This window comes from Schistocerca americana, chromosome 7 (genome assembly GCF_021461395.2).
Source record: "Schistocerca americana isolate TAMUIC-IGC-003095 chromosome 7, iqSchAmer2.1, whole genome shotgun sequence".
NCBI lineage: Eukaryota > Metazoa > Arthropoda > Insecta > Orthoptera > Acrididae > Schistocerca > Schistocerca americana.
The window spans coordinates 189530251-189544731 of NC_060125.1; the positions used below are offsets into that span (position 1 = coordinate 189530251).

At 42.3% G+C, this 14481-nt stretch overlaps 1 protein-coding gene across 2 annotated transcripts in view; it reads left to right on the forward strand.

Moving 5' to 3' along the window:
- The window catches only part of LOC124622118 (neuroendocrine convertase 1-like), a 497126-nt gene that overhangs the window by 456745 nt on the left and 25900 nt on the right, over positions 1-14481 (forward strand). For both annotated transcript variants that reach the window (XM_047147727.1, XM_047147728.1), the window contains exon 12: positions 9775-9908. In XM_047147727.1, coding sequence (XP_047003683.1) covers positions 9775-9908 — 134 coding nt within the window. The remainder of the gene's footprint in view (positions 1-9774; positions 9909-14481) is intronic.

The following is a 14481-nucleotide window of genomic DNA, read 5'->3' on the forward strand; positions in this document are numbered from 1 at the left end:
GAAATCTTCGCACGATCGGCATGTCGCTGCACCATTCTGCATGGTTTCTGCGACTGTTCCTGACATGTGTGCACATATAAAGTCTAATTTGTGTGCTTGCGTCCAGTGTTCTGGTAATCCTACTCGGAACTGATCAATAAAAGTTCGTGGATGTAATGAGTTTCTTTCTCGAAAGTGCTGAAATTTTCTGACTGTGAGGAAATGGTCGTTGTCGTACTTGGTCGTAGTTCCATATGAAACTCGCGATTCTTCGCCACTTTTGTTTCTGATCATTTCTCCCGTCGTTCCTTCCGGTTGTGGTAGATCCATTGGATATTGTCCACTGTAACTTTCACCTATCCTTGCTTCATATCGTTGGAGTGGTACGCAATAATTTTCTTCCATCGGTTGTGAACGTGTAGCTGAATGCATTGCACTGTAGCCTTCGCGACCTGGTTTTCCATTGTCACGTATTGGTTTGGTATCTTGTCTGGCTAACCTTGCCGCTTCATTGCACTATCGAAACTGTTTTTAAACATACATTTGTGGTTCTGCATGTGTTTGTGATGCAGTTTGTTCATCAAGAATTTCGAAACGTGTTTGTTGCTGTGCAGGCTGTCTGATTTCACGTATGTTACTTTCCGCCTGTGACTGGAATCGTAAATGCGTAATATCTTCGTTAATTGTTTGTTTTTCCGGCGGTGTTACAGATACGGATGTGGTTGCAGACTCAGTGCTTGTTCGATCCTGTTTATTACGCTCTTCGATAGTTTGCAAGTACTCTGTTCGCAATTTCTGAAATTGTTGCTTCGTTTGCGCTTCTATTTTGACTATGCGGATATCATATCCTTTCAGCGCTGCTTTTGTGATACGTTTGTGTAACACACTGTTTTCAACAATTTCACGAGCTGTACCTGCTGCTTGTCTAGTAATTACGTTTATCTGTTTCTCTAGTTTCTTGACTTCTCCCTGGGTGTTGTTACGTAATGTTTTGATCTCGTCCTGAGTGTCATTACGCAATGTTTGTACGTCCGCTTGTACCTTGTCAATGTCTGTTCACAATTGATTGTGACCTGTTATTAAGTTTCCTATCACTTCTCGAGATTCTTTTGCCTCGTCTTCAATATGAATTAGGTGTAACTGAATTTTTTTGTTTTGTTCTTTAATCTCACGCATTTGTCTCGTGGTTTCTGCATTCTGAATTTGAATTTGGTTCGCTATTTCTTTATTTTTCCTTGTCATGGTTTCCGTAATTTGTTGTAATAATTCTGCCAGATTTGTGGGTCCTATTGCGTTTTCTTCCGACGTCCTACGCTCTTGTTTTCGCCCAAGTGTTGGTTTGCAACCGATTGCATTGAACAGTGCGGTGACACATTTCTGCTCAAATTCCTTGTACTCTGTGGTGAGGGAGCTCTGATTACTTGTACTATGGGTTCTACGTATTCAAGACGCAAGTTAGAATCCCCATCAACTGTCTCTCTACTTTCCTGCTCCTCTGTCGTATGCTGACCTACGTTTTCTGGGCTTGGCGTACATTATCCTCGTTATGGTGCGTTATCTGTCCTATTTCTCGCGATACTGCATTGTCTGTTGCACTGTCCTCTATTCTCTGTCCATCTTCATGCTGGGTCTCTACCGCAATTCGCTCATGGTCTCGATCTGCCATTGCTAATCTTTCCGAATCCCTTATTTTCTGTTTTAAAAGCAATTCACGCGCCCTACTTCACGTCAACATGCGCTCATACGATCTCACGCGTTTCATAAACTTTATGATCACACGACTTGACACTTATTATACCCAAGACTGACAATCCATTCATTTACTTGTTGGATCGGAACCAACTTGTCAATGATGTATCCGCCACCTGTGCGCTGGCTGCCGGATTTGCTTATCATGTCAGGGTTTTGATGGAAGGTGTTGGATTTGCCTGACACCTTACATAGTAATTAGTAATTAGGAGGATGCTCCTTCCTACGTCGTACAAGCCCACAGCCACCTGTCTGATGAAGCATGAAACGTGGTTCCTCTGAAAACGCCACCTGCAGCTACTCAGTGGGCGGCCAGTTGCCATACAGGCGTCCCAAGTCGGGGCTTCGTCGCCGATGTACAGCAGTCAGCATGAACGATATAATTTAATCACGGCGGCACGCTAACAGTTTAGAAACTCGGCCGTTTCAAGAATGATCATGCCCGCCGGCCGCGGTTCGTGGTTCTAGGCGCGCAGTCCGGAACCGTGCGACTGCTACGGTCGCAGGTTCGAATCCTGCCTCGGGCATGGATGTGTGTGATGTCCTTAGGCTAGTTAGGTTTAGGTAGTTCTAAGTTCTAGGGGACTGATAACCACAGCAGTTGAGTCCCATAGTGCTCAGAGCCATTTTGAACCAATGATGATGCCCTTTTGTACGTCAGATAAATCGCTCCATTTTCACATTACGACAAAGGCTGCGCTGTTTTGCGCATGCCCCTGGTAGAGTCTTATGTAATTTACACTAGTGCCGGAACCTGCCATATATGTGTGGTTAACGAACGTAGGCGGTGTACATATTAGTATGATTGGATCGTATGGTTCTGATACATGCGTTGGTTTCCACGACAGTGCTGATTTGGATATTTGTTCATATTTCATGCATAGAAGAAATCCCAGAAGTTTAAGTCTTTTTTCGGCAACGACCTGTGCAGGTAGTGTAGACCACTACTTTTCAGCACTTCGTAATTTGACATGTAGCTGTGATAACCGACCTTCACAATTCATCATAAGCAATGCAGATAAAAAAACATTGAGTTTGTATATAGATTTTGATCTAATTTTCCAGTTCGCACACGCGTATATGACCATCGGTATGATGCATCTATGGTCTAGGAGTAGCGAATTTGATTAGTAAATAAAACATCCTTGGCCGGGTTCTAACCCCATCATTACTTAAATTCGGATTAAATGTAAATCCAGCATAAGAAGTCACCTTTCTTATGCCAGCAGTATCGTCAAAGAGGACGGACGAGCGACAAATGTTCAGGGTACTCTAACAACCCTACCACAACAAAGGTCAAAAATTAATTATGATTGTAGTGTTGCTCACGCTGCTAAATATTGCATTTTCGGGCAACAACAAAGTCATATTATGTGGCAGGTGTCATTAGAGCACAGTTAATGAAGTCATTTCTTGAAATGATGGATAAACTAGGCACTCATCTTTTCGTGTTTCCCACGCTGGTCTCGTTGTGAACTCATCGCTCAATCGTCGAAAACCTAGGTAGTGATGATTCCAAGCTCGGATGCGAAGAGGCCTAGGAGTTATTCTGCGATATTCAAAAGTTTTATAGATGTGTTTCATAAACCATTCTTGAAGATTAAACTTTAGCAAGTTAGGACAATGGTGATGAAAGAAAGTAATCAGCACTCCGAATTTAAGTTACACTTCTTTTTTATTACTTTAGTTGCAATATCACGTAACTCGTTCCAAAACATTACTTCACAATATAAAATATACTTGAAAATATCTTCCTCACTGTTAAAGTTCACATTTCATAAACTGACTACAGTTTGCGTCTTTTTAACATGACGACCAAAGCTTGACTCTCTAATAACCGCTTACGCGCCCAAAAATCAGAGTTACAAGTACGTCAAAGATCATAGTGACAAAAGAAAGAATACACATAAGAATAATATCATTGCAATATAAACATATCGATGTATCGAAGTACCTTAATTAAAAACATTAATGAAATCAAATCTGAATGTTGTCACAGAAATATGTTAACTATTTTACAGAAACACAGTAGAATATTGCTGGTATCGAGAGGTTGAGGTGAGGTGCCGTAATGGTTACGTAATTCAAGTACCATTACAGTACTCTCCTGCCCTTGGGATGAGAAACTGCCCGAAGAGGCTGAAGAACGGCGTGGGGATGCAGATGGCAATGGAAAACACTGCATTATAGACACGTAATGTGTATTCACAGGAATGTGGCCTGTAACTGAAAAAAATTTTAGGATGATCTCTCCAGTGACAAGAGATTCCGGACTAGTTCTCCACTCCGATCTCTGCGAAGGCACTGCCAAGGGTGAGGTAACCATAAGAAAAAGACGCTATAGCGAACGAAAGGGTCACGTTCTACGAGTCGGGGCGTGGAATGTTAAGAGTTAGAATGTGGTAGGAAAGCAAGAAAATCTGAAAAGAGAAGTGCTAAACCTCAATCTACATATAGTGGCCGCTCAGTCAAGCGAATTGGAATGATGACAGTGTTCTGGTGAGATGAGTATAGGATAATACCTGCAGCAGCAGAAAATGTTATAATGGGAGAAGGATTCGTTATGAATAAGAACGTAGGGCTCAGAGTGAGATACTTCAAATTGTACAGCGATAGGGTTGTCCTCATTAGAATCGACAGCAAACCAACACGGACAATAATTGTTCACGTATACATGCCGAAGTCGCAAGCAGAAGATAAAGACATAGAGAAAGCATATGAGGACACTGAGAGATACGTAAAGGCAGACAAAATCTAATAGTCACGAGGGACTGAAATGCTGTTGTAAATGGGTGGATTAGAAGAAAGGGATACTGGAGAATGTGGACTTGGTAGTAAGAATGACAGAAGAGTAAGTCTAATTGAGTTCTCCAATAAAGTTCAACTAGTAACAGCTAATACACTGTTCAAGAATCACAAGAGGAGGAGGTGCACTTAGAAAAGAAAGGGAGATAGGGGAAGATTTCAGTTACACTACATTATGATCGGGCAGAGATTCCGAAATCGGATACTAAATTGTAAGGCGTACTTTGGAGCAGGTACAGACTCAGATTACAATTCAATAATGATGAAGAGAAGGTTGAGATTTAAGAGATAAAACGGGAAGAAACACTGCGCCAAGAAATGGGGCATGGAAGCACTAAGGAGTGAAGTGATTCGCTTGAAGATCTGAGGCTATAGATACTGCGATAATGAATAGCTCAGTAGGCACATCAGGCGAAGAGAAATGGACGCCGCTAAAAAGAGCAATCACAGAAGTTGGAAAGAAAAACATAGGTACCAGGATGGGAAATGCGAAGAAACTATGGTTTCAGAAGAAATACTTCAGCTGATCGACTAAACAGAGAAGTATAACAATATTCAGGAATGTAGAAATACAAGACAGAATTGAAATAAATTGGAAGTGCAGAACCCCTAAGGCGAAACGACTACGTGAAAAATGTGAAGCAGTCGAAGAAAATTATTGTCGGATAGTATGACTCAGCATAGAAAAGTGAAAACAACCTTCGGTTAAATTAAAAGCAGAGGTGGTAACATTAAGAGTGGAATGGGAATTCCACAGTTAAATGCAGAGGAGAAAGCGAATAGGTGGAAGGTGAACAGCGAAGGCCGCTATGGGGGGGAAGAGGGGGGGGACCGCTGCTGACGAGGTAGAAGAAGAAGCAGTAGTCAATGGAAAAGGTAAGGGATCCAGTAATAGAATCCGAATTTGAAAGAGCTTTAGAAGACTTATGATCAAATTAGAAAGAAGGAATAAATAACATTCCATCGGAATTTCTACAATCATTGGAAAAAGTGGCATATGGTGTGTAAAATATATGATATGACGATATACCGTCAGACTTTCGGAAAAAAGATCTACACAGTTCCTAAGATTACAAGAGCCGACGGGTGCAAGAACTATCGCACAATCAGCTTGGCAACACATGTATCCAAGTTGCTGAGAAGAATACATACAGAAGAATGGAACATAAAACGATCTTTTAAATGACGATCAGTTTGGCTATATGAAAGGTAAAGGCAGCACAGAGGCAGTTCTGACTTTGCCATTGATAATGGAACCAAGACTGAATAAAAATGAAGGATATGTAGACCTAGAAATGCGGTTGTAAAATGCTGCAAGATATTCGACTTTCTGAGAAAAATAGGGATACCCTATAGGGAAGGACGGGTTATATACAATGTTTACAAGAACCAGGAGGGAAAAATAAGAATGAAAGATCAAGAATGAAGTGCTCGGATTTGAAAGGGGATAAGACCTATTTGCACATCGAAGAAGCAATGACGGAAATAAAAACAGGGTTCAAGAATGGAATTAAAATTCAAGGCGAAAGGATGACAGTGATAAGATTCGCTGATGACATTGGTATCCTCAGTGAAAGTGAAGAAGTATTACAGGATTTGTTAAGTGGAATGAACAGTTCAATGAGTACAGAACATGGATTGAGAGTAAATCGAAGAAAGACGAACGTAATGAGAAGTAGTAGGAATGAGAACAGCGAGAAATTTAACATCAAAGTAGATCACGACGCAGATGAAGTCAATGAATTCTGCTATCTAGCAGCAAAATAACACAAGACTGGCGGAGCAAGGAGGGTATGAGAAGCATACTAGCACAGGCAAAGAGGACATCCTAGCCAAGAGAAGTCCACTGGAATGAAACATACTACTTAATTTGAAAAAGAAATTTCTGAGAATGTACGTTTGGAGCAGAGCACTGTATGGTAGTGAAACATGGACTGTACGGAAACCAGAAACAAGAGATCAAGGTATTTGACATGTGGTGCTACAGAAGAATGTTGAAAGTTAGGTAGAGTGATAAGACAAGGAATGAGAAGGTTATCCGCACAATCAACGAGGAAAGGAATACATGGAAAACGCTAACAAGAAGGGACAGGATGTAGGACGTGTTAGGACATCAGCGACTGACTTCCACGGTACTACAGGGGGCTGCAGAGGCTCTGTAGAAGAAAGAGGAAGACAGAGCCTCTAATACATCCAGCAAGTGCTACTCTGAGATGTAAAGGTTGGCACAGGAGAGGAATTCGGGGCGGGTCACAGCCAACTAATTAGAAGACTGTGTAAATGTCACAGAGCAGTACAGCCGAAGTTTTGTGGACATACATAGAAAGTCATATTGTCATATAGATCGCATACGTGGCAAGGCTGTAGAAGCTTCCTCAGTCATGGGGCATCTACGTCTCTATTGTTACAGATGAGGTGTCCGTGAGATGGAAGTCGCTCAACTTCTCGTAGTGGTTGCTGTTGCACTATAAGTTAGAGAGATGTATTTGTAGTTTTTATGGACATTGTTTTTGTTTTCTCACTGTTTATTTTTAGCACTACAGAACTAGTCAATTCATCCAAGTTAGTAGCTGTCGGTTGTAAATTTAATGGTTTATCTGCCAGAGGACGATATCACCAGCAAAATCCCGATCCGTATGCCTAGATTGCTCATTTAAACGAATGCCCGCGCTGCCGTTGTCCATCGAAACTCTTTATGAATTCCACGACAGATATAATGAAAACGAATGGTACAAATTCTACAGTCGTCTGATGCATTTCAGAATAGTAAAGAGGGGAGTGTTCTCATCTTCTGTTGTTATATAGCAACTCGAATCTACACACATCAAGAAAAGTTTTGCATCACCGCAGTTCCCAGAACTCCTGAAGAAGACGTTGACTGTGGATATTGTATTACAGACGAAGTCCCTTTGACTGTTCAGAGATGTCACTAAATCCGCCCAAAGATGTAAACAGCCATGCATGAGCAGTGCCTATTAGACAGAGATGGTCCAACAAGCGATGAGTTCGAGTCATTCCACCATGAATGGGGTACACGGCTCGTGTTGTCTGTAGTTCAACCATGCCTAGACTGTCAACACCGTGGTTCCATCGCGTCCGCATTGTTACTAGAGCTGTCATCAAGGGAAGTGTCGAGGCGTCTCGTACTGAACCAAAGCGATATTGTTCGGACATGGTGGAGATACAGAGAGACAGGAACTGTCGATGACATGCCTCGCTCAGGCCGCCCAAGAGCTACTACTGCAGTAGATGACCGGTACCTACGGATTGTGGCTCGGAGGAACCCTGACAGCAACGCCTCCATGTAGAGTCCTGCTTTTCGTGTAGCCACAGGACGTAATTTTACGACTCAAACTGTGCGAAATAGGCTGCATGATGTGCCACTTCACTCCCGACGTCTATGGCGAGGTCCATCTATGCAACCCCCACACCATGCAGCGCGCTACAGATGGGCGCAACAACATGCCGAATGGACCGCTCAGGATTGGCATCATTTTCTCTTCACCGATGAGTGTCGCATATGCTTTCAACCAGACAATAGTCGGAGACGTGTTTGGAGGCAACCCGATCAGGCTGAGCGCCTTAGACACACTGTTCAGCGAGTGCAGCAAGGTGGAGGTTCCCTGCTGTTTTGTGGTGGCATTATGTGGGGCCGACGTAGGCCGCTGGTGGTTATGGAAGGCGCCGTAACGGCTGTACAATGCGTGAATCCCATCCTACGACCAATAGTGCAACCATATCGGCAGCATATAGGCGAGGCATTCGTCTTCATGGACAACTCGCGTCCCCATCGTGCACATCTTGTGAATGACGTTCTTCTGGATAACGACATCACTAGAGTGGCCAGCATGTTCTCCACACATGAACCCTATCTAACAAGCCTGGGATAGGATTGGAAAGGTCTGTTTATGGACGACGTGATCCACCAACGATTCTGAGGGATCTGCGTCGTTTCACCGTTGAGGAGTCGGACAATCTGCACCAACAGTGCCTTGATGATCTTGTGGACAGTATGCAAAGACGAATACCGGCATGCATCAGTGTAAGAGGACGTGCTACTGGGTATTAGAGGTACTGGTGCGTCCAACAATCTGGACCACCATCTCTGGAGGTCTCGCTGTACGGTGGTTCCACATGTAATGTATGCTTTTCCTGAGCAATAAAAAGGGTGGACATGATTATCTCTATTCCAATTTTCTCTACAGGTTCCGGAATTCTCGGAACCGAGGTGATGAAAAACTTTTTTTGATGTGTGTACATACAGGTTTCTGAAAACACCATTGTGATAGTTATGTATTCAATATAGGTTTACAATATTCCTGAATGATTTTCGGTGAATACTGCCAAATGCCTTTTAAAATTCAGAATGTTTAGATACAATGGACATTTGAATTCCAAGTAATCTTCTGTTACATTTCACAGAACAAATATTTGTTCGGAGCAGGATCTCCTAGCTCGAAGGCCACCCTGTTCTTCTGTAGTCGACAATCTGCTGCTTCTTGTATTCTTTACAGAGAAAGCAATCACAATGCTAACAGATATTTTCTAACAGATATTGCACTGATTGGTAAGATGGTGAATTATGCGCGGGAGCTCCATATTTCAGAATTTCGGGACAGATTTAATTCAGATTAGCTGCTTTAGTAGTTTCAAATGTTGTTATTGTTGCTCACATCTCTGCTTCTGTGATATCATCTGTTTTTGACATTAGCTCTTACTTTTCTGGCTCATTTTCTAATTTGTTAGCAATACGTGAGGTGGGCTGATTTAAGGTTTTTTGAAGTTTTAAACCAATGGGCAGCTTGTTTACCTTTTGTAATCAGAAGATTGCCGTTTCTGTGCTTTATGACATTGCTTCAAAAGCTGTGAGCTCCAGTAAGATTTCTAACGATACTGTGTAATGTCCTGGTGTCATTTCGAGAGGCAACATTTTGCGCCTCTCTCCCTTTCCGTTCAAACCACTCGTTTTTGTCGGTTCTTTTGACTCTGTGGTCGAAATGAGCATGTTTTCGTCCAGCTTTCTGAAGCTCTTCTTGATTTTTAGCTGTATCACGTTGTCAGATGCCAAGTACGACCTTGCAGCCATCGCTCTTTCTGTGTTTCCCTCCGACGTCCAGTTGTCTCTTCAACACATTTACTCAAAGAATCTGTGAATTTAATCATAGCGTTTCGACGTCATCAGATAGATTTTGAAGTGTTGCAAGGATGGAATATACAGGTTTGTCTTTGTGTATTTTACAGGAACGAGAGTGGAGTTGCTGAGCCCAAGGAAACTGGATACGTCCAACGAAGGTTTCAAAGACTGGAAATTTATGTCGGTGTTAACGTGGGGCGAGAGACCATCTGGCATTTGGACAGTAGAAATCATCGACAGGGTACGTAACTCTATTCAGTTGTACCAAAAAATCATTAGAAAACCTAAGAGATGGGAGAGACATGCTTTATAATGTGACTCATTACACAGGGTGTTTATAAATTAGTTATACAAAATCTTTGATACAGCACAGAATGCAGTGTATCTTCAAGTTTTATTCGCGCGTAACAGTGTTAGTTCCCGATATTCCCGCTAGATGGCATGCGCAAATGCGTTATTCCAACAGTCGTCATGGAGTGTTATTATGGCGCAGGGTTTGTGCAGTGTTATCCATGCTTGCATGAATCCAAATCCGCTAATACAGTTCAGAGAAAGATCAGCACTAAATATAGGAAGCTCACCACTTCAAAGACAACTGTTTCACCGAAATTGGCTGTGTGTCACTTAGGACGCCGGGTCACGATCGTCCAGCAGTCTCTGATGTAGCGGTTGAAGATGTTCGACAGTCTTATGTTCGTAGTCCAGATAAATCAATGAGACTTGACAGCTTATAATTGAATATGCCTAATGTTACAGTGTGAATGGTATTATAGAAACGCCTGTCATTCAGACACTACAAGTTGGAACTGTAACAAGCTTTAAGAGTTGCTTCATCGGATTTGGCGGGAAATTGATTGCAGTTGGGACATTTTTGTGATACATAAGGCAGTCATATTGAACATTTCTAAATAAATCATGAAGACATGCTACGTTCAGTGCTGCATCAAAGATTTCTCCACGTTATTTACCTTTGTCACAAGTAAAGGTTACTTTTGTATAACTAATTTGTAAACACCTGGTATGTATTTCGATGTAGTTTAGACATCTGTTGCAGTGTGGTGGCGATAGCTGTGGTACTTGATGCACTCGCCGACTTGCTATACTTAATGGAACATCCGTGTGATTTAATGGAAGCCTTCAGAGAGCACAGAGTCACTGTTGCCTCCAGTTACTTTTTTCGGCCACTTTTCGTAAATATTGTTTTTAAATATTATTGTTAGTCTCTTGGTCCCCACTGAGTAGCCATTTTCAAAACTGATTACTCGACGTGATGGCATATTGTAGTATATGCACATCCTGTGCATTGCAGACGCTGAAGGCAATGAAAAATTTCTTTCTTCTAACTCTGCTCTTATTCGTATTTCACAAAGATAGTGTAACCAGTTTTGCTTTCTGTAGTGCACTGCGTTACATTCCATCACCCGCTAATAAGATTGCTGCCGTACTCTGGAATAGTAATATCAATGTGGTATGTTTCATCTACTATAAGACGGCAAAGGCAGTTGCCAAAATTTCCCTTAAAAAGCGTAAATAGTCTCAACTGTAATTAATCGAAGACTGTTTTGACATATTAAACTGAAGCGACAACCATCGAATGGAGAGGTTTGTCTTCCTCAAGCCGATGCGTCGTGTAAAACGTGGTGTGGACGACGTAAAGGGGGCTCCGCAATGTCAGCGAGCTAGAATACCTTCATTTAACGACCGCTAAGTGCAGCCTTTTGAATTCACATCCTCGCCAACTGTGGGTGGTCCTAAGCCAACCGGTTGTCTAGGTGTAGTTTCTCCAACAAGAAATCAAAACGTCCTGAACCCCGCGTCTGAACCTAGCCACTGCTTTCATTCTCAATCAAGATCATCAGAAATGGCGACTAAGAACTTTGGGCATAAGAAGTCGCCATCGTTCTACGAACGGCCTTGTCAGAGAAAGCGGAAGAACGGACGGAGCTTTGGGGCACTCTCCCGCCCTCGAGATAAGAAACTGCCGCTCAAAGACGAAAGAATCAGCAATGATCAACGGCATGAGGATGCAGAAGGCTAAGGACACTACTGCATTATAGAAACATAAGATGTATCCACAGGACCATGTGGACTGTAACTGAAAAGGTGTCAAGAAAATCTCTCCATTGGCAAAAGATTCCGGATTAGTGTCCTATTAGGATCTCCGGGAACGGACTGCCGAGGGGGAAGTGAGCATGAGAAAAAGATGCTATAACAAACGAAAGGGTAAGATTCCAAGAGTCACGGTGTGGAATGTCAATAATTAGAACGTGGTAGGGACGCTAGAAAATCTGGATAGCAAAATGCTAAGGCTAAATCTACATATAATGGGAATCTGTGGGTAATAAAAGGACGAAGATACTTGGCTCGACGAATAAAGGGTAATATCAACGGCAGCTCAGCAGAAAATGGTATAACGCAGTGGTCGTGAAACTCCGGCCCTCCTGCCATATGCTGCCCGAATCAAATGTTCGTGCGGCTCGCGGTTCTCAGCTGTATTTTATAGCAACATGCATCAAGCAACTAACACCTGAATCCCAAACATCAACTAACGTTAAGAGCTATTCAAAAGGTTCAAATGGCTCTGAGCACTATGGGACTCAACTTCTAAGGTCATTAGTCCCCTAGAACTTAGAACTAGTTAAACCTAACTAACCTACGGACATCACACACGCCCATGCCCGAGGCAGGATTCGAACCTGCGACCGTAGCGGTCTCGCGGTTCCAGACTGCAGCGCCTAGAACCGCAGGCCACTTCGGCCGGCAGCTATTCAAGGGTGTATTTTTCATGCTCAGAAACAAACAAACATACTTACAGAGACAGTGTACTTTAAGATGTACTTAATTTTAATTCACGTTGGTGAATTAGGCTGTGAGCTAAGTAAATTTTGTCGCTTAAGGGACTGAGTGGTATGTAGCGCGGCCACTACAGGGACAGCAGAAGTGAAAAGGGGAATGTTTTATTGTTTGTCTTTCAGTGCCGACAACTGATAAGCGGGCGCTTCTAGCACCTACCAGCTGCTATGATACAGATGTCAAACGGAAGTAATATGGATTCGAGAATGCGCTTAATAGAGAAGATCATCATCAAATGTGGTACCTGCTTGTAGCAATATGCAGTCAAATTAAGGCAATGTGATGAGTATACATACGTGATCGTGTTTCATATAGCAGTTGCTGTTGTTAATATAACGTACTAATTTATGCAGGTTACCAATTAATAGTAAGATCGGTAGGGGAAGGCGTGGTAAAGTGGCCAGCACGGGAAAGTGGCTATTGCATCCTTTTTGTCCCGAATAGCGCTGGTGCCTGCAAAAACGTGCTGATTTGTTCTGACATACATCACCATTGTTGTGAGTTAGACTGACAGGGGGTGCTTGTTTAGTTAATTTCTAGTAAAAACAATTTTGTTTTTGAGTTGTATCATGTAAGATAAGTCATTTATATTATTATTGTTATCTGACTTGCATGCGGAGTAATATTTTTTTTTTACTATATGAATGTTTAAATAATGTCTTTTGGCCTACAAATGTAGTTCCCTGTTATTTACTTCTGTTTAATAGTTTCTTCTGTGGACCACTAATCTCGAAATGGTGTCCAGTGGGGAGAAGTGGTCCTACTACTCGTCGGGAAAAGTGGCCAAGATGTTCACTCCAATATGAGTTGGTTACTTCCCAAAAACACGCGTAGTTCAAAAGATAAAACTGATTTCTAAACCCTTTTACATGCAAAGCTATCAGCCGTATTTCTGTCTCTTTGAGACAGTGTTGTATCAATTGAGTTATATTATTTAAAATATTACATGCACTATTTAACCTAATACATAAGACCGATTTTAAGCTGTCTGCGGCAGCCGCTTGGGATTCTGTTAGATACTTGGGCGTGAAGACGCCTAGAAAATGTGCCCAGAGATCAGAAAATAGGATCTTCTTGCGATGGCACTGGTCACAGTACTCGCTTAGTTACGGAAAACAGGGCACTACGTAAGCCTTCAGGAGAATTCATGTAGTTCCACTAACCTATACTATTTTTGTTTTCGCTAAAAAATGCTTAGTATCGGTAAGCTTCTATTGGTAATCATGGTTTGGTAAAAACTGAGTGGCCACTTTAGCCAGCTTCCTTTCCCCTGCGGCCCGAGATCCGGCGCTACAGTGCCAATATTGGCTCTTGAGTAGAAAAGTTTGACAACCATTAGTATAATGGAAGTAGGATACTAATATACGACAGTTACTGTGAACAGTTATTGGTAGGGTCGTTCTCATCAGAATCGACAGCAAGCCAACGACGAAAAAACCGGCTCAGCTAAGCGTGCTGACGTTGCAAGCTGAAGGAAAAAAAAAATAGTCTTTGGAAGTCTTAAGATGAAATAGGGCAGAACGGACAGACAACTTCCACCGGAATTTCTAAAATCATAAGGGGAAGTGGCTACAAAACCCCCTTTTCACCTTGGTGTGTGGACTGTATGAGATTTGCGACATACCATCAGACTTTCGGAGAAACACTATCCCCACGATCCCGAAGACAGCAAGAGCCGACAAACGCGAGAATCATCACACAATCAGCTTAACAGCTCACGCATCCAAAGTGCTGACTACAGTAATGTACACAAGAATGGAAAAGAAAATTCAGGACCCTTTAGATGAAGATTAGTTTGGTTGTAGGATAGGTAAAGCACCAGAGAGGCAGTCCTGACATTGCGCTTGATAATGGAACCAAGGCTTCTGAAAAATAAAGGTACGGTCATAGAATTTGTCGGAAGAAGCGTTCGACAGTATAAAACGGTGCAAGATGTGCGAAATTCTGAGAAGAATAGCAAT